We start from the raw sequence: 24,411 nt of genomic DNA on the forward strand, positions 1-24,411 counted from the left end.
GGCTAGAGAGCTGAGTCAGATAGAAGTGACAAGGGATGATGTTCTAAACTGTCTGGAAAAACTAAAAGCTAACAAATCACCAGGGCCAGATGGCATCCATCCAAGAGTCCTCAAAGAACTCAAATGTGAAATTACCGACCTCCTTGCTAAAATATTTAACTTATCCCTGAAATCAGGCTCTGTACCAGAGGACTGGAGAGTAGCAAATGTAACACCGATTTTCAAGAAGGGATCCAGGGTGATCTGGGAAATTACAGGCTGGTTAGCTTAACGTCCGTTCCAGGCAAATTGATGGAAAGCATCCTCAAGGATAAAATTGTAAAGCACCTAGAAGAACAGGCCCTGCTGGGAATGAGCCAGCAAAGGTAAATCTTGCCTCACCAACCTTCTGGACTTCTTTGAGAGTGTCAATGAGTGTGTGGATCAAGGTGATCCAGTTGACATAGTCTACCTGGACTTCCAAAAAGCTTTTGACAAAGTTCCTCATCAAAGACTCCTGAGGAAACTTAGCGGTCATGGGATAAGGGGACAAGTACATGTGTGGATTGCTAACTGGTTGAAAGACAGGAAACAGAGGGTAGGTATAAATGGAGAGTTTTCACAATGGAGAGAAGTAAGAAGTGGAGTCCCCCAGGGATCTGTACTGGGACCGGTGCTTTTTAATTTATTCATAAATGATCTAGAAGCAGGGGTAAGCAGCGATGTGGCCAAATTTGAAGATGATACCAAACTCTTCCGGGTAGTGAAATCCAAAACAGATTATGAGCAGCTCCAAAAGGATCTCTCCAAACTGGGGGAGTGGGCGACAAAATGGCAAATGCGGTTCAATGTTAGCAAGTGTAAAGTGATGCACATTGGGACGAAAAACCCCAACTTCAAGTATATACTGATGGGATCCGAGCTGTCGGTGACGGACCAGGAGAGGGATCTTGGGGTTGTGGTGGACAGCTCGTTGAAAGTGTCGACTCAATGTGCGGCAGCTGTGAAAAAGGCAAATTCCATGCTAGGGATCATTAGAAAGGGGATTGAAAATAAAACGGCTAACATTATAATGCCCTTATACAAAACTATGGTGTGACCACACTTGGAGTACTGTGTACAATTCTGGTCACCACATCTTAAAAAGGACATTGTAGAACTGGAAAAGGTGCAGAAGAGGGCGACCAAGATGATCAGGGGCCTAGAGCACCTTTCTTATGAGGCAAGACTACAACTCCTGGGGCTTTTTAGTTTAGAAAAAAGACGACTGCGGGGAGACATGATAGAGGTCTATAAAATCATGCATGGTGTGGAGAAAGTGGAGAGAGAGGAATTCGTTTCCCTCTCACACAACACTAGAACCAGGGGTCACTCCATGAAATTGATTGCCAGGAGGTCTAGGACCAACAAACGGAAGTACTTTTTCACACAACACGTGATCCACTTGTGGAACTCTCTGCCACAGGATGTGGTGACAGCCAACAACCTGGATGGCTTTGTAGGGGAGTAATGGCAGGTGAGAGGGCTCGCCCTCAACTCCTGTCTGTGGCTTCCAGCGGCATCTGGTGGGCCACTGTGCGAAACAGGATGCTGGACTAGATGGGCCTTGGGCCTGATCCAGCAGGACTGTTCTTATGTTTCTCCTTATGTTGGTAGTCGGAAGTCCCATAATATTTTTGCATCTTCGTTTTCGACAACTTTTTCAATTTTTGGTTACAGGTAGCTTGTATTTTTTTGCAGATGTTCCAGTGTATCATCCCTGCTACCTTGTCATGCCTTTGTTTGTAGTCAGTCTGTGCGATCTTTTTACAACAGCTGATTAGGTGGTCCACTGTTTCATTTACTTCTTTACAAAGGCAGCACTTGCTTTTGTTGTTGACTTTTCTTCTTTTGCTCTTATTGCATTTGTTCTTTGTGCCTGTTCTTGTGCAGCCAGTATTAAACCCTCTGTTTCTTTCTTCAAGTTGCCATTCTTAAGCCATTGCCAGGTCTTGGTGATGTCTGATTTTCCAGTTATATTGTGCAAATATTGACCATGCAGTGGCTTATTTTTCCATTTTTCTGCTCGGTTCTTGACTTGTTCTTAGGAACATAGGAACATAGGAAAGTGCCATATACTAAGTCAGACCATTGGTCTATCTAGCTCAGTATTGTCTTCACAGACTGGCAGCAGCTTCTCCAAGGTTGCAGGCAGGAATCTCTCTCAGCCCTATCTTGGAGATGCTGCCAGGGAGGGAACTTGAAACCTTCTGCTCTTCCCAGAGGGGCTTCATCCCCTGAGGGGAATATCTTGCAGTGCTCACACATCAAGTCTCCCATTCATATGCAATCAGGGCAGATCCTGCTTAGCTATGGGGACAAGTCATGCTTGCTACCACAAGACCAGCTCTCCTCTCTCTTTTAGGCCTGCTTTGTTTCATTTGTGTTGAGTAGTTTCCCATTATTGACCATTTTAAGTGCATCTTCTTCACTGTCCTTGATATATTCTTCAAGGCCTCTTTTCTCCTTCTCTACTGTTTGATGGTAGAAGAGGAGAAAAGAGGCCTTGAAGAATATATCAAGGACAGTGAAAGAGATGAACTTAAAATGGCCAATAACCAGAAACTACTCAACACCAATGAAACAAAGCATTATTTATTTATTTTTATTAATAATAATAATAATAATAATAATAATAATAATAATAATAATAATAATTCAATTTCTATATCGCCCTTCCAAAAATGGCTCAGGGCAGTTTACACAGAGAAATAATAAGTAAATAAGAGGGATCCCTATCCCCAAAGGGCTCACAATCTAAAAAGAAACATGACAGACACCAGCAACAGTCACTGGAGGGATGCTGTGCTGGGGGTGGATAGGGCCAGTTACTCTCCCCCTGCTAAATAAAGAGAATCACCACGTTTAAAGGTGCCTCTTTGCCAAGTTAGCAGGGTTAATATTTCATTAATATTTTAAATAATTACTTTTAACATAATGTGCTTAAAATTGACCTTTCCCCGCCACACCAAGTCCTAGTGGCAATCCAAGCCACCAGTCCCCCACAATGACCCTTGTACAGTTCTAAATAGCTTAGCTGGATGAGAGTGAGAGTGCTGTTGCAATCCAGCACACTTCATTTGAGTGCAAAGAATAATCTGATCTTCAGGGTTTTGTTTGGGGTTTTTTACACATTCTGGTTGGGATTTGGTCAGGGTCTGACTGATCACTGCATCTGCAGCTGGAAGGAGATGTCCCACAAAGCAATTACAGTATGATGGCAACATGTAAGCAAATGATTGCTCTGCAAATTTGCTGCCAGAAAGCAGCACATTCATCTTGTAAAAGTCACTGTAATGATCATGAGGTATGGATGTCTGGGTATTGGGACAGTGAACCAGCACACTTAGTTACACGTGTGTATACACACACATGCACACACACACACCCCATATAGTGATTATATGCAGTGCCTGCCAATCTCAGTTAGATTTGGAACAGTTACCTAGAATGAACTTGGATGGGAAAAGAAGAAAGCTTATCAGCCATTATAGATGCAATAAGAAATTACCACGGAGGGGAGCCCTTTTCAGACATTATATTGTATGAGTGTACAGATGACTGTATGCTTGTACATGTTTTTGTATAAATTAGTGAATCTGCATTCATTTAAAAAGTGAACCTGAGTACAGGCCCTTCAAATGCATGCAAGAGATGGAAAGTGTACTGCTGCACGTGCTTTGAGTACGTGTGTATCCGTGTACAGATCTGTGCCTGTGCACACTGTACATGCTAAACCACCCCTGTATTCTACCAAAGACAACCACATGGCTCTGTGGCCGCCAGGAGTTGACACCAACTCGACGAGACAACCTTTTCTTTCCTTTTAAAAGCAGCTTCACCAGCATTGTTGTAGGGATGAGGAATCTATTACTACTACTATGAATATTTATATAACGCTCTTCAACAAAGTTCTCAAAGTGGTTTACATTGAAAAATAAATAATACATAAATAAGATGGTCCCCTGTCCCCAAAGGGCTTGCAATCTAAAAAGAAACATAAGGCAGACACCAGCAACAGCCACTGGAGGGATGCTGTCCTGGGGTTGGAAAGGGCCAGTTGCTCTCCCCCTGCTAAATATACGAGAATCACCACTTTAAAAGGTGTCTCTTTGCTCGGCTAGCAAGGGTAATTCTGTTTGGTATCTGCTGTCCAGAATGTCAGGAAGTGCAGAAATAATGCTAGAAAAAACAGGGCCAATTCCTGGCTAGTTTACAAGTTGCCCCTCCCCACCCCTAAAAACAAAAACCCCTCAGCAAGCCTGCTGATGTGACTCATTAAACTGTTGGCTGGAATAGGATTCTTTTTACAGAAGAGCAAGGCACCCATTTCCCATTCTGCTTTCTCCCTACTAAACCATATTTCCCTTGTACAGCCCCCCGCCTTTAAGCCTCTCCTCTGGGGAAGCAGAACCTGGCAGTGCTATCTGCGTGTTTATTCTGTTGGGTTTAACTGCTTCCCCCACCCCTGCCTCTGCATTTTGTCTCCTCTGCAGCTCAAGTTCAATGAAATGCTGAACAGACAGCCCTAGTCATAACATTTGGGTACTTGCCTTTAGGAGCGACTAATCCCTTCGCCGATCTTTTCCAGCTGGAAGTTGGAATAACTAAAGAATCATGATGAGCTTTCTTTGCCATGGTGGCCATGGCAGATCTGCTGACTCAAGGACCCTGTTACTCAATAGGTGACCATGGGGTGGCTGCATGTTTTTGTTTTTAACTTGCTGAGTTTCTCCTAGACACGATGACTTGAAAAACGTGCTGCTGCAATAATAGGAATTGCCCCCCACACTACCCACCCACCAAAAGCAGTGAATGGATCCATGGCGTGTCCAGTACATAGGAAACATTCTCCATATTTAACACATTAATGAAGTCGGCATTTTCCTAGAACAGAATTGCTCAGTGAAATGTAAGGCAGATTCCCTGATCCAGAAGCAGTCACAGACATTTTGCTGCCTGAGATGAATGATATTGATATTATTATATTTTATTTATATACTGCCTGACTCCAAAGGCTCTAGGCATCAATGAAGCATGTGTCTTAGCAGGGTGAGGAAGGGCCATGCCAGTGGACTGCGGAGTGGCCTGCCTCATGGAAGGGTCATCCCTGTCCTGACCGCTTTCCCCCAAAGCCATCTCTTGACTTCTATGTTTGCTGCTCCATGTGGCAGCTGATGTCCCATTCCTGGCTTCCATGTTTGTTGGAAAGCAAAAGGACAACTGACAATCCATCTTCCTCTGCTGGCTCTTGTCTATGCATGAATTGGCCGTGTTTGCTGCAGTCATAGGTCTCGAGCTGCCCATACCTAGCCTTGAAGCAAATGCCTGAATCTTGCCACAGTGACGGAAGGAGATGCACCTCCTGAATTCTGCACTTCCTGAAGCAATTATTAAAGGCATCGCTGGGCCCTTCCAAGCTAGGTCTTGGCTATTCTAATCATCCTGTTATTCCTCATCACTGGTGTTCTATGTAGGGTTGCCATCTCCCTCAGATTTCCAGGTAGTGCCTGGATTTCAAGTAAGTTACCCGGATTGCTTAGCCTGCCCAAATTTGTCTGAATTCCCATCTTTCTTGCTAAGCTGGTAGAAATGGGGTTATGGAGCCATATGTGCATCTCAATTCTGCTCAGCTTCTGGACTTCCAGTAAGGCAGGTAAAGCACAGGAGGCTGGCTGGGAGAGATTCACAATTAGTAATCCCCTGAGGAATGTTGTCTTTGCTTTTTGTGGGCAGGGGCTCTCTATAGAGCAGTTGAGAAGATAGCTTGATTTTGATGTAAATCACTGCCTACCCTATGTACTGTAATGTTTAAGGTTTTTGGCTTTATAGTGCAATCCATTTTATGCATGCCTACTATGCATGCCTACATTGGTTTCAATCAGATTTTCTCCCAAGTAAGTGTGTATAGGATTGCAGCATAATTGAAAAGCTCAGTGCATTTTTTTGGTTCTATTGCTGCTATTGATATCTCAAAGTTTGTGTAGTCTTCATTTATTTTCATGGTATTATCGGCTAGAAAATTATTTTTCTTTGTTAGATATCCAGAGCAAATACAAGTCAACAGACAGTGCATCCATTAACTTGCATAATTTGCATGACATGCAAATTAGGGTACCCAGATTTTGAGAGTTTGAATATGGCAACGCTAGTTCTATGGAGCAATGATCTTTCCATAGGTAGTCCACACATCAACTATGCACAGAGCCCCCATCCTTATTTGGATGCCCATGCAACAGACCGAGCTGGGTCTCACAATCAGTGCGAGCGCTCAGGGCATACTGGAGAGGCCCCTGGAGCTGGGAGGCGGCTTTTCGCCTCCCCTCCAGGGGTCTACTCGTGAGTAGCCATGCCACGGAGCCACACCGCAGCTATTCACGACCGGGAAGCCCGGGTTAGCGGAGTGCTCACTCTGCTAACCCGGGCTTAGGGGAGGGCTAAAAAAGCCGGTGACCCGCTTTGACTCAACCGGGCTTGGCTGCTAGCCCGGTGAGTCTCACAATCGGTGGAAAGCGGGCTAAGCACCCTTAGCCCGCTTTCCACTAATCATCAGAATAGCTCCACAATGAATGTTAGAAGGATTCTTGCTTATGGTGCTGTTTGTGGTAGCTTCCAAACGAGCCCAGCAGTGTGGCCAATGAAGCCAGTGCAGAGGATCAACTTACTTCCCTCAGATGGATGGATCCACATTTATGAGTTCCAGGCAGGCAGAGCTGATCTAGATTTGAATAAGAGCCTTGTCAGGTTTTTAAGGGAAACATTCAAAAATCCATCTGCTGATTTTCGAGTGCTGCTTCAGAAGAGAGCACATGGTACCTTCCTCATTTCAGGGGCCATGATGGGTTGGAGAGCAGAGGTCTGCCAAGCAAGGTACATAACATGTTGCCATAGCAACAGGTCACCTTATTCAGGCATTCACAATTCCTCAGTGATGGGCTCACTCTAGCACACTTCATTGGTGTCACCTGTCACACAGACACTTGTGTGATATGAATGGCCTTTTGATATTTTAGCCTTGTGTCAATTCTAACAGAACTATAAATAAATAAGCAGTAAATACATCCTTCGTGTTCTGCAATGGGGAGAATATTCTGAGCTGTAGTTTCTGTTACTTTGCAGTAGAACAATGCAACTCACAGTCTTCTGTTGATCCATACTCCTCCTTTTGCAGAGATGGACTCTTGTTTTCATTTCTGGATCCTCTGTTTTATTTTTAAAAATATGCTTCTAATTTCCCGAAGTATGCTTCTAACTTTCCTCCAGTAACATTCAGCATGAAAAATGCTAGCATTTATATTCCTCTTTCTATCTGCTTTCAGGTTTTGGCTCACAATGGGTCTACATCCGTATTTTACACCAGAGTTTCTGCTTTTGACCATATCTTCCACAAGCAGTGCAGTGTAGGTGGAAGGAAAACTAAAGGCCTGACCACATGTGACAGTAGATCATCATAATGGAAGATTTTTATTAGATGAACTTCTACTGGTAACAAACAAAACAAGCTTTTGAAATTCATGTTGATTATCTGTGCCTGTATTCATTTTAACCAGCAGAACTTGCTCCCATCACCAAATGTATGTGAATCTCTCTTCCCTGCAAAAATGGTATACAAATGCAACTCCGGGTACATCTTAAGAAGACATTCAGATCAAATACAAGACAATAACATCAGTGGAGTTACATTGCTACCTACTTCATTTTGAAAAGGGGAGAATAGGAGTAATGTGATTTATTTGGATACCAATAACTGGAGGTTAAAGGGTTGCAGAAAGAGAGAATTTGACTTTTAAGCCTGCAATCCTATTTCCAATGGACATCCCATTGGACACAGCTGGGCAGGAATTACTTCCAAGTAAAAGTAAAGGTAAAATGTTCCATGAAGTCAATTTCGACTCCAAGCACCCACAGAGCCCTGTGGTTTTCTTTTGGTAGAATACAGGAAGGGTTTACCATTGCTTCCTCCCGTGCAGTATGAGATGATGCCTTTCAGCATCTTCCTATATCACTGCTGCCCAATGTAGGTGTTTCCCATAGGGATTCGAACTGGCAACCTCCTGCTTGTTAGTCAAGCATTTCCCCGCTGTGCCACTTAAGGTGGCATCACTTCCAAGTAAACAGGCATAGAATTGGGCCACTACATCTTTCTGTATTGAAGGTGTTGTGCCATGCTGGGAATGAAAGGGGGTGCTCACTCAAATTAAATTTATCAATCTTTTTTTTTTACCATAAATTATTCTTCTGTGCCATTCAAAATCTGATGCATGCTTACATACTACAGTATGTTTCACTGTCTTACACCATACACATTTATTACTGACAGAGAAACAGGTAACCATTTCCCATGATAGGTTACATCTATGGGCTGGTTCACACAGGACTTTTGTCCTACACATGGAGCAGCTCCAGAATATGGGTGGAGGACTTCAGCATCAGGTAAAATGAACTGAATGCAAGCACCCTCCAAATTGCCAAGACCTCCCCACCTCTCCAAGCTTTTCTCCTCTTTCCCCCTCAGAATGACCCCTGCATAAATCACCACATTAGCACCGCTGCTGATGCAGGGGGTGATACAGGACAGGGATTCTCAATGTTGGGTCCCCGGATGTTATTTGACTTCAACTCCCATAATCTCCAGCCCCAGTGGCCTTTGGTTGGGGATTATGGGAGCTGAAGTCCAGTAACATCTGGGGACCCAACGTTGAGAATCCCTGATACAGGAGACTCTGAGCTTGGATAACATCATGGAAGAGAGGTCTATCAATGGCTACTAGTCAGAGGGCTATAGGCTACCTCCAGCCTCAAAGGTAGGATGCCTCTGAGTACCAGTTGCAGGAGAGTAACAGCAGGAGGGAGGGCCTGCCCTCAACTCCTGCCTGTAGGCTTCCAGCGGCATCTTGTGGGCCACTGTGTGAAACAGGATGCTGGACTAGATGGGCCTTGGGCCTGATCCAGCAGGGCTGTTCTTATGTTCTTATGCTATACCACAGCCCAGAGCTAGAATGGCTCCCAACAGGGGCAGCAATTTGAATTAGGTGGTAGAGAGGAGGACAGCCTGCCCATTGCCTCCATTATGCATGGGATGCTGCCACCAACACTACCAGCATAGGAACCAGGTCAGAGGCAGCTGAGAAGGTGGTGGGGGAGGAGGGAGGGAGGGAGGATCACCCATCTGCCATTGGAATGTCCTAGCCAGAAAGCTGGCTGCAGGCTGCTAGTGACATTTACATATTCAGAGATCAAAAGACAACATGATAGGCAAAATTCATGATGAATGATAACAACTGATCTGGCAAATAAGAATAGAAGCAATTGGTGATCATAGTGGCACTGCATGAATAACTAAGAAGTTGTGTTACTGTAGCAAAATGGCACAGGTATGAGCCCTATTCAGGCATTATGTTCTGTATGCATATACATCCTTGTGTATGAATGACTGTACATGCATTCATTTTAAATAATAAACCTTAGTGCAGGGATATACAGGAACAGATAGGAAGTATACTGCTATATGAGCATTCAACATAACATATGAATAACTGTATGTGTGAGTTCAGATCTATTCATGTGTACAGAGTACACAGACTGTACACCTGTTGAACATAACATGTGAAGGCGGATACTGATGTTATGGCATAATTGACTGCTATTGCCAGATCTACATAGCAATGGTGCATAGAGCTCATGTGCAGCACCAAAAATGAACATTGAAGGGAGTGCTATAGATAGCAGGCAGGAGGAAATGTGTATGTGATTCATGTGGCATCCTAAGTTTCAGATCTCATGGAGCCAGCTATGACAGCATAACTAAATAATGCTTGATCTCGTGTGCTAAACAATCATAATGGGATTGCAGATGTCAGGCAGCACAGCTGATTGGACTCAACCCACTTGGCTTGCATAGGATGTTGCTGTGGAGATACAATAGCATAGCCCACTTCATACCTATGAAGATCTCTGGAAAAGAGATGTCTGGTTTGCTGAAGTTCCTGATCCACAATTCTGATAATGTAGCACCAGTAATATTCTTAGGACTGTATTTCCATTGACAGTACAAAAGATGATTCTGTTCTATACAATAAAACTCAGCATAAAAGTGTGTGTTGTGTGTGTGTGTGTTCGTTCATTTGTTTATTTGGGAAACAATTGAAATGTTAAGCCTTTTAAAAACAACTGCCCTAATACAGCAAGAAACCTCTCTGTTTGCAACTGCACGCTGCCAAAGTGCAGTTGGATGCACATCCTCATCTACATCAGAATGCTTGTCCAAACTCTATGGAACTGGCTGGATGAGTCTTGTGATGTGTCCAGTTCTGGGCATCACATTTTAAGGAGGACATTAATAAGCTGGAATGGGTATAGATGAGGTAAGGGGCCTGAATACCAAGTCCTATAAGGAACAGTTGAAGAAGCTTCATATGTCTAGCATGCAGTAGGGATGTGCACGGAACTGTTCGGCACTCCATTCTAGGAGCACCAAACTGGTTCTGTGGACCGGCATTCGAGTCGGTTTGGAGGGCAGGGGGTTATTTAATGGCAAACACACACACGCACGCATTGGCCACTTCTGTGGTGACACTGACAGGGAGGGATGCTGCAGTCCCCAAGAGCCGCTTTATAGGAGAGTGCTGGCGGGGGGGGGAAGCGGGGGGGCTGCAGTGGCTGGCAGGTAGGCAGTGCCTCCCTTGCCCCTTAAACTCTCCCTGCCCTCCCGGGAGTGCACGCAACCAGTTCCATGCACATCCCTGGAAGCTGATTTAGGCAAGCCCAGCCTGGGGGGCCTCCAGATGTTGCTGAACTACAACTCCCATCATCCCCAGCTACAATAAATTGTAGCTTATTGATGATGGGAGTTACAGTTCAGCTACATTGGGAGGCCCCCAGGTTGGGAACCACTGGGCTGGACATTAGGAGGAATTTCCTAACTCCTGTAAGACCTGTTTCCAATAGTGGGTTCTCCTTCACTAGAGGTTTTCAAACGGGGTGGACAGCCATCCAACAGAGATGCTGTAGCAGTTACCTACTCTGAGCAGGTGGTTGGGCTAGAAAACCTCCTGTCCCAACTATATAATTTTATGGTGTGAATGGGGATGCACATCTACAGCTGGGACCATCAAATGTTAGGAGTGACTAGTTGTCCAGAAGACAACTGGATTTGGGACCAATTTCTTTTTGAAGCAGTTTACAGCATTTCCCAGCATAATTTCTAGGCTCATCATCATTCAGTTATCATCACTTACCTCCCCTCTGGTGCAAGGCACTGCATCTGAATACCTGGATGTGCACACAGACCCTTCTTCAGTGGTATCATCTGGGAGCCCAAAAGTAGCTGTACAGTTGACCGAAAAATATTTGTAAGGTCGCCATGTCTGCCCATAATCCTGGGACCTCTCCAGCACCATGGCTGCTGGGCGAGGGGACTTGAACACGACTATGACATGGGTCAGGTAGAACTCAGTTTCCAGATCCAGCCTGATTTCCTCCCTGTGAACCCCTTGTGCAGACTGCCACCAGGTGGCAGGGTTTAGAAAGAAGTCATCAGTCATGTCGTAAGGGAGGTGAGAGTTGTCAGGCTGGTTGGCATTGCACTTGGTGCAGCGGGGCTGCCCACAGCCTTGGGAAGCATGGCGGAGGAGGTTGTGGTCTGGGTAAGAACAGTAGAGTTCTGTGCTGTTCTGCCCACAGGTGGTCAGCGTGACCGGAGTTCTTCCTGTCGCTAGATTCCCCACGGCAGGATTGCAGGAATGCCCATCGCAACGGAAGGCTCGTAACTTCACTGAATCTGCAATAAGAGCAGCAGGAAGCACAGTTACACCGAATCCATGTCTTGAGTAGTATGACTTTCCCTAGCCCCAGATGACACCTAATGCCAATCTTGCATTTTAATATTTTATTGGTTTTTACAATATCTTAACAATCCAATTACATTTAATTCAGTAAATATTGACTTCCTGCTTACCAATCTGCACGGTTCATATTAGCTATACAAATCTACCATTGCTATAATAATTCAAAACACATATACTCCACATTGCAAACTCGATTTTACCCTAACCAACCTGCTGCTGTTTCTAAATTTCAAACCCTGCTGAAAGGTCCGTATTGGAAAAATAGTTCTTTAAGTAAAATAAGAATGGCTCCCAATCTTCTTTGAAACATTCCAAGTTTTCATCCCTTAGGAGTGCTGTAAGTTTTGCCATCTCAGTGTATTCCAAAATTTTTATCAACCAATCTTCTTTTGAGGGCATTTTATTATCTTTCCATTTCTGCGCATATACCTAATGCCAATCTTCATGCAACTTTCTCACTTGACCCCTTTCTCTTAAACCTTTGGTTAAAAATGATAAATTATTTGAAACTCTTTGTTTTGGAAACAGAACAAATGATATAAAATCAACAAAGATATCTAGATAATATTGTTTATTGCAGCTGCACAGCATGGAAACAGAATCAAAAACAGCTGGAGGAACGAGGGGGAAATGAGTGCCTGTCTGTACAGCAAGACACTGCATATGCAACTTTCTTCAAAAAGCAGCTGCCAACAGTGGGAGCAACTGAAAGTGACCTCCCAAAGACAGAAGGAATGCAGTGGCACTGCCTATGGTTACCGCCGCTGACACCACCACCACCACCGCTGATCCTCTCACATGGAATGTTGAACTCACTCTGCAGCCCAAAAGCTGTTGATGTGATTTACATAGAAAACCAAGGAATAAGGAAAGGATGACTCCATGTCCTTAAATGGTTAACTTTCTAAAAAGAAACACAAGATAGACACCATCAACAGCCACTGGAAACGCTGTGTTGAGGCTGGATAGAGATGGTTGCATTCTCCCAGCTAAATACTACTACTACTATGAATATTTATACACCGACCGTCAACCAAAGTTCACAAAGCAGTTTACAAAGAAAAATACATAAATAAGATGGTCCCCTGTCCCCAGAGGGCTCACAATCTAAATATAAGAGAACTGCTGCTTTAAAAGGTGCCTCAGTCAGTAGGGGTGCAAGAAGGGCAAGAGGCAAGGGCAGATCACATTCTCCGCGCCCCGCCCCCCCCCCGCCGCAAATGGAAAGCTATTTCTTTTGCTTCCTGTAGAGGAGGACAGATAATATTCTGTTCCATTTCCTAACTGCATTTCATGGAGCACACAAAGTGGGGAAGAGGAGCAGAGCTGCCTTTCTACTCAGTGATGATGACAAGGAGGTTTATCTGCTGTGCCTGCTAATGCAACAGAATCAATAAACAGTTCCTGTCTGAACTGCTGTGTCATTAGGAAAAGCAGAGTAGAGCAAATGACAAATGAACAGAGAGGGGAGGCTGGGTGAGGAAGGGGTGGAGGATCAAAACCTGCGGTTGATTAAGAGCCTCACATTGGAAGAAATCAATGTGATGGAGATCGCTTGGCCTCCCAATAAGGCAGCCCATCCATCATTCAGTTATTCCCTGAAATGTGGGGTCATAACAGTGGGGCATCGGGGATGAAGGGACAGAATGCTCTGGCAGCCAGGAGCTTGCTCTGAATGTCAAAAGGGGCTCCTTGAATAATTCATAACAGGCTAAACAATCAAGAAAGCAGGGCAGCTCTCCCTCTCTTGCCCCCTGGGGGCTGCATGTCACTAAGGTGGAGGGCGGTGGGCTCCTGATGGATGGCGTTGCCCAATAATCCACACCACTTAACTATTTATGTATTTACTCCACCAGCCCAGGGGAACTGTTGGGTGAGGGCGTCTGGTGAATGCCTGGAGCATCTGGTGAGGAAGGAGTTGTACCACTTGGTATAAGTCACACCGCTGGGGAAGCCTGCATTAGACAACCTCTCTCAAATGGGTGATAGCTGATCCCAAGTGGGCACCAAATGTTCACAGCAGCCTTATTAAAAATGTTGGTGTTACCCTCTTCAGAGGCATACACAGGTGGGGAAAAACAGATTGACAGATGAATGGAAAGACTATTGAGTTCAGTTGACTGCTTAATGGCTGCATATGTGTTGAAATGGAAAAAAGAGTATGCCCAGCTGTCTTTGGATTTCCAAAAGTGGGCTCCAGCCACTGAGTGCCCCAGGCAGAGGCGTATCTAGGGAAAATAGTGCCTAGGGCAAGCACTGAAATTGCGCCCCTGTCCAAACATCTGACACCCATCTTTCAGATAACTTTACCATAATATCAGCTTGAAAATACAAGTCAAGCTTGTTAATCTTTTAATATTTCAAAAACTATTTAGCAGTGGACGTAGCCACACCAAAAAATGCTGGAAAACTACAAATTTCAGTATGCTGGGGCTAATGAAATACCCAAATACTATGTGGAGGTGTACTTGGAAAACTAAACAGAAGTGCCTATCTAATTCTCTACTATGCATTGTAGCATCACTATTACATAAGTTTTAAAAATAAATAGAGAATTTGACTTTTCCCAGATACTCTGAAAATAATTAAAGGATATGCAGAGTAAACTGTGTCACTGCTTGGAATATATTCTAGTCTTTCAGAAAGACAGTTAAAATGAGAGAAAGAGAGCAAGAAACTCCCAGTGGGCCTTAATACTAAGGATTTCACACTGATTCAAAGACAAACCCACCATTAATAGCCATATTATTAAGACATCACATTTAACTCACTTATCACAAGAAGCAAAGTAAGAGCAAATGAATACAATTGTCGCTCATAAGCTTCAGTTCAGAATTCACAAGCCCTGATTCTCTGTGCATAGTGCCATACGGAATATGTTTACAGTGACTTATATTTTATTAATTAATTTTTTTTTAACCTGTAGCCCCTTTGGTGGGCTTCCTAAAGGCCATGGGGGGAGGTCTGCAAAGGTTCCCCCTCCCCCCGCTGGCCTCTAGGGCCTCGCAGGGACCACTTGAGCATGTGCAGTGGCCATTTTAAAATATATATATATTTAAAAAATATGGCCGCTGAAAACAAAATGGCTGCTGTGCATTCTCAAATGGCCTCTGTGAGGCCTGGCATGGCCTAGGGCCTCACAGAGGCCATTTGAGCATGCACAGTGGCCATTTTGTTTTCAGCAGCCATTTAAAAATAATAATTTTAAAAAATGGCGCCCCCCTTTCAAGTGGCGCCCGGGGCAAGTGCCCTACCATAGATATGCCCCTGATGCCAGCAGCAATGCAGGCCCATTTTTCATTTGTGGCCATGGCTGGGCATGATGGAAGTGATGGTAACATTACTTTTTTCATGTTTCAAAATTCTTGGTTTGTACATGTTTTTGAATTGGTGCAATTCTATGAAAGAAGAAAAGTGAACAAGTAAGGAAATAAAAAGTACAAGCCTCTGTAGACCCTCGAGCATCTGCTGACAAGTCTTTTGTACTCTCTCTCTCTCTCTCTCTCTCTCTCTCTCTCTTAAAAAGATAATCCCTGTGTTCCACTAAGGTGTTTTAAATTTACAAAACAAGAGTGCATTCTAAATCTATTAACAATGCATAAGTAATGGTGTTAAGTACTCCTGAGTATGCAGTCTTGCTAGAGCAAAGTCCTCCTCCTCCTACATTATTTACAAGAATGCCAGCAACCAGCCAGTCTTAAGTGATTCAGTTGAAACTGGCCACTTTCCAGTTATTTCTTGTTAGGTGTGATTACTGGAAAGTGGATCACCAGCAGATCACAATCTGCCTTCTACCCCCCCCAGCTTTCTGTTCTCAAACAGAATACCATCTTTTGGGTTAAGCGTGAAACCACTTTGGCTCCTGGAATAATCTTGTATACAAAGACCTGGATGAATTCAATCTAACTATGGCTCATTGCAATTTGCTTGTTTTGCCTTTGTTTTTGATGTCCTTTGGCATAAAGCTGATGAAAGTATTGATAGTGTCACTATTGCTCCTCAAGCACAGTTGACATCAATGTGTTTCTTTCCACACATAAGGGCGAGGACTGTGCATGTTTTTTTAGGTGAGATATGAAAAACTGGGGATTGATAATGAACAGCATGAACTGTACACATGTAAATATCAGAACTGATCTTGGGAAGAATAAAGTCAAAGTATGAGCAGAGAAAACCCTAGATATGAAGGAAGGAAAGCAATCATGTACTTTTTAGTCAATCAGCCCTATTGTCTTCCCATGTCAGCTTCATAACTTTCCATCTCTTACTGTATTTATATAAATCCAAGACTAGGTTTTCTCCAAGCTTTTTGATATAAGACATCAGGAGGTTATCTTAAATCCAGAGTCCTATTCCTTTTGAGGAAATGTAGCTATAACCTGTTTTTAACCTCTACTTTTTAAGGGGATCATCTAAATTCAGAATCGCCTTTTATTCAGCTAAATACAGTATGTTACTTTTAATAGGCTAATCAACCATACTAGAAAGTTCTAGCATCGATCCACTTTTTCTGCTCTCCACCTTTTCTGTGAAGCTCTTTATTCTTCATCCCAAGTGGAAATAAAGCTTTAGTATGTATAATTGCATTTGCTCACATCCATCCCTTAGTTCTCTCTGCTCCCTTTCTCCCTTTTCCTCCTCTCTTTGACCCTCTCAGTGTAGAAATGCATAAGCTCTTTGGGGCATTTACCTTTCACATCGGCATCTGTGATTCTGTAAAATGCTGCATAGGTTCAGAGGTGCACCTAGGTAATTTTGGAGCCTGGACCTAGCGGCCTTTGAAGGGCTCCCCTCCCCCTGCAAATTAAGCATCATCATGCTCAGCTGGGCAACCATACCACCTGGGACAGATTAAAGAGGATTTGGGGGCCCCCAGAGGCTGTGGAGTCCCTAGACTTTGGCCTGGATGTCCAGGGGTAAGAGCACCTCTGCATAGGTTAAATGTGTAATGAATATGGCTGTCAACCAGAGAAAACTTAGTCAGTCATATGCAATTTTAATCAGTTTATCAATTCCTTGATTAAATATGCATGAATTCACATATGACTAAACTAGGGTGGCAACATTTGAATAATCAATTAGGTTAATCAATTAAAATGTATCATTGACCAAAAAAGGTGCCCCTGCCCTGATTAAATTGAGCAGCAAATATCTAACTTTGTACTTCTAAAAATTGCAGATGCTCAGCTGTGCACCATCTTAAGAGAAGCATCCCTCCTCCTCTCTGACACAGGAAGGAATGCCTCTTCTGTAATGATGCCTTCTATAGTATATGCATGCATTATTTAAAGTATGTTTCTTTCTATCATTTTTCATCTGCATGCAAATGTATGCAAATTATCTTGAATAGTATCATTCATGGAATGAATGGGTGAACAAGTTAATCAAACAGAAGTAAGATGATTAGTGGATTAAGGTTTTTAGTGGACAGCCCTAGAATAAAGCAATTGCTATGGTTGGGTGGGTGGAATTTAAAGAAAAGCCTGAAGAAGGAAAACCACCAGAAAGAACGGTCTTTATACTGGAGGCCTGTTTGGGGAGGTACGACTTCAACTATCTCTTGAAATGTTCAGCATCTCAAAAGCAGGTCTGAAGTTCCACCCACCTGTCAATCAATCCACCTGTTAATCAAACCACTGTTCATGGTTACAGTGGTGGTTGTCTGCAGAAAGGAATACTGTAACCATGATGGCTGTCGTTTCTGTGATCAGCAGCCTCATTCTTATACCCCTTGGCCTGACATATCTAACATCACTTTGCACTATACACTACAATGTTCATCCTGTAGGTGTCATCCCAGTCAGGGAGAATTTAGCTGCTATAGGTGATGCAGGTATGAAGAAATGACAGTAACTTCCCTGTAATGATGCGACACACCTAGACATTTTCTTGAATATCTGGGGCCAATATCTGGTTGGTGTAAGAAGAAATATTTTTATTCGAATGTAGTATCATTTGTGGGTGGGTGAGTGGGGGCACAATTTTGTGAGTTACACTTTTTTCCTTCTTAATGGAGATTGTAAGAAGCAGGTAGCTTCATGTTCAAGCACCTTCAAGTCAGGTTACTTTGTGATTCAGTAAACACTGACATTTAAACCAGTTGGTAACTTTCTCACAATGGCCATGGATAAGACACAAACTTATTCCTCTCTGAGAGGAACATATAACCATTATAACCAAATCATATAACCATTATATGGTTATATAATGTATAACCATATAACTAAACATATAACCGTTATAGCCATGTGGAAACAGCAGTGCTACTTATAGTATGATCCTCTGTATGTTTACTTGGCAATTCTCACCAGCATCAATGGGACTTACTCCCAAGTAGTGCAGAGAATTGCATTCATAGTCTACTTTATAAAGCAACCAGCTTCTGTACTATAGGACCTTTGATATCAACCATTTGAAATTAGCAATATCTGTCAACTTCTGCCCATCAAGGCAGGGGCGGTGCTTCAGCAATACTCCCTCCCTGTCTCCCCACAAAAACCAAGTTTCTAGGTTCCTTCAGATCAAGTATGATCAAGAAACAGAGTTCAGCATTAAGTCATGCAAAATGAAGGGGGAAGGGCTATGCAGATAGGATCAGGCTTGATATTCATAGTGGGGTCACCAGAGATGGTGAAGAGGCTCAGTCCACATCCCCGTGGTGTCCCTCAGTGGTGTTTTCTCAATAATATGTGATGGTGCACTAATAATTCAGGAAACACTTATCACAGGTTTTGCACAATATGGCACCTTTGCAATATAAAGACTGAGCAGTTACAGTACAATGCAGTACTATCTTTATAGCTACAGACAGTATCTTGGTTATCTTGGGCTGCAGTGTCCCAAGAAATTGGGTAGCAGCAGATTTTTAATATATCTAAAAACCACTGACAAATACCATCTTTGGAAGCAGCTCTTGAGAACACAAGGCTCAGAATAGGGGAGGCAGCAAACTTTTATTTTCTTTCATAAAGAAGAAAACAAACAAGCAAATAAATAAATCAACAAGAAAACAAGATGGGGAGGGCAAGGTAAGTTTGCTAGGGCTAGTCTTTTCTAGGGTTTGATTTCTGTCTGGCTAGAGCTTTGTTTTTGATAGGGCAGTTTCAGTTTCGGTTGTGCCTCAAGAGACAGGGTGTGGGGATTAGCTGCAGGTGAGTCACACAACTTGTGGGAGGGGCCACATTCCTGAAGTGGCTCAGTTTGGAAACAGCTTTTTACAACATAGAAAAATAGGGATATGTTGCTGCCAGTGCCTTCTACTGAGTCAGACCATTGGTCCATCTAGCTCAAGGTTGCAGGCAGGGTCTCTCTCAGCCCTATTTTGAAGATGCCAGGGAGAGAACTTGGAGCCTTCTGCATGCAAGTAGGCAGGTGATCTTCCCAGAGTGGCCCCATCCCCTAAGAGGAACATCTTACAGTGCTCATATGTAGACTCCCATTCAAATGTAAACCTGGGAGGACTCTGCTTAGCAAAGAGCACAATTCATGATTGTTACTACAAGACCAGCTATCCTCCCAGAAGACAAAGCTCAGACCAGGGAGCAGCAAACATTTGTTTTCTTTCCTAAAAAATCAAGCATGCATGCAGGCAAATAAATAAATGAACAAGAAAACAAGGGGGAAAACATAAGGTAAGTTTGTTAGGGCAAGTCTTTTTTAGGGTTTGATTTCTGACTGGCTACGCGTTTGTTATTGACAGGGCAATTTCAGCTTCAGTTGTGCCTCGAGAGACAGTGGGTGGGGATTAGCTGCAGGTGAGTCATACAGCTTGTGGGAGGAGGCCACATTCCTGAGGTGGCTCAGTTTGGAAGCAGCTCTTGAGAAGACAAGTCTCAGAACAGGAGAACCTTCCTATCCGGTGCTTGGCGAACAGGAGTTTGCTAATCAGTATCACAGGAGTTCTGCAGGAGTTTAGCAGGTAAATGTGGTGCTCAAGCAGTCCCCACTTATGACAAAGGAGATACGCAGCACGAGGAAAATATGAGTACTACCCCACTTTTGTAATTATCTTGGAGGACAGAGTTAAAACCTTTAATTAGTTGGCAACTGAAGTTAAGACCTAGCCTTCAAGTAAACAAGCTCTATATATTATAAATAGCTACCAGTTATGAAGACAGAATGCCAGTTGGTCAGAGGGTGCTTTCCAGTGCATTGCACAGAGTGTAGCATGACTATCTGCCTAATGGGCAGAAGTTGTAGGTGTTCACTCAACGCAAAGAGCTCCTGGCTCTCAGGGAACAGGTTCATTCCCTCAAAGCCAAGGTAGCTGACCAGGGGAAGCTCAGGGAGGCAAAGAGGTATGTGGGTGAGACCATCATGGATGTGATAGAGGCATCCCAATCCCAGGCTGACAGCTCCTCTGCTGTCATGGAAAATGAATGTCTCAGGGAAGGAGGACATCAGTCTGAGGAAGAGAGGCATGTTCCCGTAGAAGGGTCCACTTCCTTGGGTGATGAGCCAAGATCCTCTTGCAAGGAGCATACTCTGGGGGTTGTGGGCCTCCTAGTAGTGGGCGATTCAAGAGTCAAGAAGTGAAAGGGGGAATAACAAAAACTTCTTAAAATATATAAGCAGAAAACCTTCCAGGGAGACGGTTGGACCCTTAGATGATGAGGATGTGAAAGGGATTATGAAGGAGGATAAGGAGACTGCAGAGAAGCTGAATAAGTTCTTAGCATCTGGCTTCATGGTAGAGGATACTGACAATACACACACTCTGAAACTGAGCTTCTCAGGCTTGGAGGCTGAAGAACTGGGCCAGTTTGAGATGACAAGAGAGGATTTTCCAAGTGGACTTGAAAAACTAAAAATTAACAAATCACCAGGATGCCTCTGAGTACCAGTTGCACGGGAGTAACAGCAGGAGGAGAGCATGCCCTCAGCTCTTGCGTGTGGGCTTCCCAGGGGCATCTGGTGGGTCACTGTGTGAAACAGGTTGCTGGACTAGATGGGCCTTGGGCCTGACCCAGCAGGGCTGTTCTTATGATGTCATCCACTCAACAGTCCTGAAAGAACTCAAAAGTGAAATTGCTGATCTCCTAGCAGAAATATGTAACTTGTTCCTACAATCAGGCTCTGTACTAGAGGACTGAAAAGTAGCTAATGGAACTCCGATGATCAAAAAGGGATCCAGGGGGGATCTGGGAAACTACAGGCCAGTTAGCTTAACTTCTGTGCCAGGTAAATTGATGGAAAGCATACTTAAGGACAAAATTAAACATATAGAAGAACAGGCCTTGTTGAAAGAGAACCTGGCTTCTGCAAGAGCAGAAGTGCCTCACTAACCTTTTGGAGTTCTTTGGGAGTGGAGAGTTTGTAGTTTGTTGAGAGTTTGTAGTTTGTTGAGAGTTTGGAGTTTGTTGAGACTTCAACAGGCATGTGGAAAAAGGTAATACGGTTGATGACACTGAGGTGCTTAACATAACTGCTGTGAAGTGCCTTAATGAGGTCTGCGGGGAGAGCGAGCTTAGCCCACTCTCCCCGCAAGACAATTGGCAGCAGAGCCCTAGGTGGCTGGATCAGCCACCCACACAACTGCCAGCTCCATCATGGGGCCGGTGGGGGCTGCGGGGATTGGGAGCTGAGCAGCCTCCAGAAGTCCCACACAAGTGCGCGGGGCATCCTGGAAAGCCCCCGAGTCCAGGAGGCTGCTTGCAGCCTCCTGGCCGGGGGTCTACTCATGTGTTGCCATGCACTGTGGTGACACCTGAGCAAAGAAATGAGGTGAATGGAGCACTCGCTCCAACCTCATTTAAGGGGAGGGTGGTTTAGGTGGGCTAGCTGCCTTGGCAGCACTGGGCTCACCCACAAGCCCAGTGGTCCCCACGAGCATTGGAAAGCAGGCTAAGTTCCCTTAGACCGCTTTCCAGTGATCATGGGAATAGCCTCACAGTATACCTGGACTTCCAAAAAAGCTTTTGACCAAGTTCCCCACCAAAGGCTCTTGAGAAAACTTAGCAGTCATGGGATAACGGGACAGGTTCATGTGTGGATCGGTAACTGGTTGAAAGATAAGAAACAGAGTAGGAATAAATGTACAGTTTTCACAATGGAGGGAAGTAAAAAGTGGGGTCCCCCAGGGATCTGTACTGGAACAAGTGCTTTTTAACCTGTTCATAAATGATCTAGAAGTTGGGGTAAGCAGTGAAGTGGCCAAATTTGCCGATAACACTAAACTATTCAGGGTAGTGAAACCCACAGGACTGTGAGCAGCTCCAACAGGCTCTCTCCAGACTGGGTGAGTGAGCATCAAAATGTGGTTCAGTGTAAACAAGTGTAAATTGATGCAAATTGGGGCAAAAAATTGCTAACTTCATATATAAACTGAAGGAGTCTGAGCTATCAGTGACTGACCAGGAGAGAGATCTTAGGGTCGTGGTGGAAATGTCAGCTCTGTGTGCAGCAGCAGTGAAAAAGGCAAATTCCATGCTTGGGATCATTAGAAAGGGGATTGAAAATGAAAATGCTAAAATTATAATTTATACAAATCTATGGTGCGGCCACATTTGGATTACTTCATACAGTTCTGGTCACCATATCTTAAGAAGGACATTGTAGAACTGGAAAAGTGCAGAAAAGGGCAACTAAGATGATCAGGTCTGTAGCACCTTCCTTATGAGGCCAGACTACAGCATCTGGTGCCTTTTAGTTTGGAAAAGAAGCAACTACAGGGAGACATGATAGAGGTGTATAAATTATGCATGGAGAAGAGAGTTTTTCTCCCTCTCACACAACATTAGAACCAGGGGTCATCCCATGAAGATGAAGGCTGGGAAATTTAGGACTGACAAGAGGAAGGATTTTTTCACACAGTGCATAATTAATCTACGGAATTCTTTGCTATGGGATGTGGCGATGACTACCAGTTTTTATGGCTTTAAAAGGGGCTTAGACAAATTCATGGAGGACAATCCTAACAATGACTACTAGTCTGTTGACTATAGGCCACCTCCAGCCTCAGAGGCAAGATGCCTCTAAATAGCAGTTGCAGGGGAACAGCTGCCAGAGAGAGGGCATGCCCTCACCTCTTGCCTGCAGGTTTCTCAGGCATCTGGTGGGCCACTGTGTGATGTGAAACAGGATGCTAGACTAGATAGGCCTTGGGCCTGATCCAGCAGGGCTATTCTTATGTTCTTATCTTAAAAGAGGCATCCCTCTTTTCTTTTTTACACAGGAGGGATCCCTCTTCTATGGTGATGATGCTACTATGCATGTGTACATAATCTAAAATCAATGTATGCCTCCTGTTTCAGAACCATTGGTTTTATTCATATATACATTTAATGAACAGATTGATTTATCAATCAACTCGAACTTACATGATTAATCAACATAAGATTTATTTAATTGAATGACAGCTGTAGCTATGTGATGATGGGAACATGGCTGCGTCATGAGTATGGGTCATGTGCACTTTGTGTATGTTTTTTTTTTCTTCTAACCACTTAGCATTACCACGTTTGACTGTCAGAAAGTGATAGCAATTTTGCCAGTTATGGTGGTAGGTAATGATAATCGCCAATCTCTATTACCATTATTTATCTTGCAGTCTATTATCTCTAGTTGTAGATGGCAAGAGATTATTTTATGTGTCTCACCAACACAAATACTAAACAGAAAGAAAACAAGGATTTAGTAGTAATTTACTTATTATCACAGAATAAGCACACACATAGTTCTGTTGGTTCACGGTATCTTTGAAATAACAAAACAAAAAAGCAACCCAACACTCTCAAAGGTGTAGCAGTAAACCAAGCTAATAGGTGTAATCCACCATTCAATGAAATCAATGGCAAAACTGAATTACACCCAACAGATTATTTCATGTGAGTCAAAATAGGTGAGGGAGATGGGCCATGAAGATGAGTGAAGCATGCAGATTGCTATCCAAATCCTCACTGAAATGCACTGGTTGAGGATTAGATTAGATATTTAATGTACATATGGCTGTCCCACAAACAATTGTGCTCCAAGTGACTCGCAGTATAGGAGTGGTGTGTGGTCTACTGGGGTGTTGAGGAGGAAGATGGCTGTAGATCTGAGCTGAAATTGAATTTTGCTTAGATTCAAAACTTCAGGTTTGAGATCTGAGAATTCCTTCTGTCCTTCCCTCAATAAATTTCCTCTGTAGACTCAGAACTGGAGGACTCTAGAAAATCCTATTCAAATGTAGCCTGGCCAGCCATACTGTTAGTCACAGTGAGGGGCCTCTTCAGATTATGAGTCATTTATTGCTTTAAACCATCTAGAGACTTTGGTAGTGGGTGGTATACAAATATGTTAAATAAATAAATAAGAAAGCAGCGAATCCCCAGCTATTTCATTTCAGCCCTCCTAACTGGGCAAAGAGGCACCTTTCTAAGTGGTGGCAGAGGGAGAGCAGCTGTCCTTATCCAACCCTAGCACCGTGTCCCTCCAATGGCTGTTGCTGGTGCCTCCACTGAGTTTCTCTTCAGGCTGTGAGCCCCTTTGGGGCTCATCAAATTCTTTTTGCTATGTAAACTGCTTTGTGAACTTTTTAAAGTTGAAAAATGATATATAAATACTC

At 43.7% G+C, this 24,411-nt stretch overlaps 1 protein-coding gene across 3 annotated transcripts in view; it reads right to left on the minus strand.

Annotated features, from left to right (window-relative positions):
• The window catches only part of LOC128342443 (netrin-4-like), a 124,106-nt gene that overhangs the window by 96,542 nt on the left and 3,153 nt on the right, over positions 1-24,411 (minus strand). For all 3 annotated transcript variants that reach the window (XM_053289731.1, XM_053289732.1, XM_053289730.1), the window contains exon 2: positions 11,256-11,797. In XM_053289731.1, coding sequence (XP_053145706.1) covers positions 11,256-11,797 — 542 coding nt within the window. The remainder of the gene's footprint in view (positions 1-11,255; positions 11,798-24,411) is intronic.

This window comes from Hemicordylus capensis, chromosome 2, assembly GCF_027244095.1.
Source record: "Hemicordylus capensis ecotype Gifberg chromosome 2, rHemCap1.1.pri, whole genome shotgun sequence".
Lineage (NCBI taxonomy): Eukaryota > Metazoa > Chordata > Lepidosauria > Squamata > Cordylidae > Hemicordylus > Hemicordylus capensis.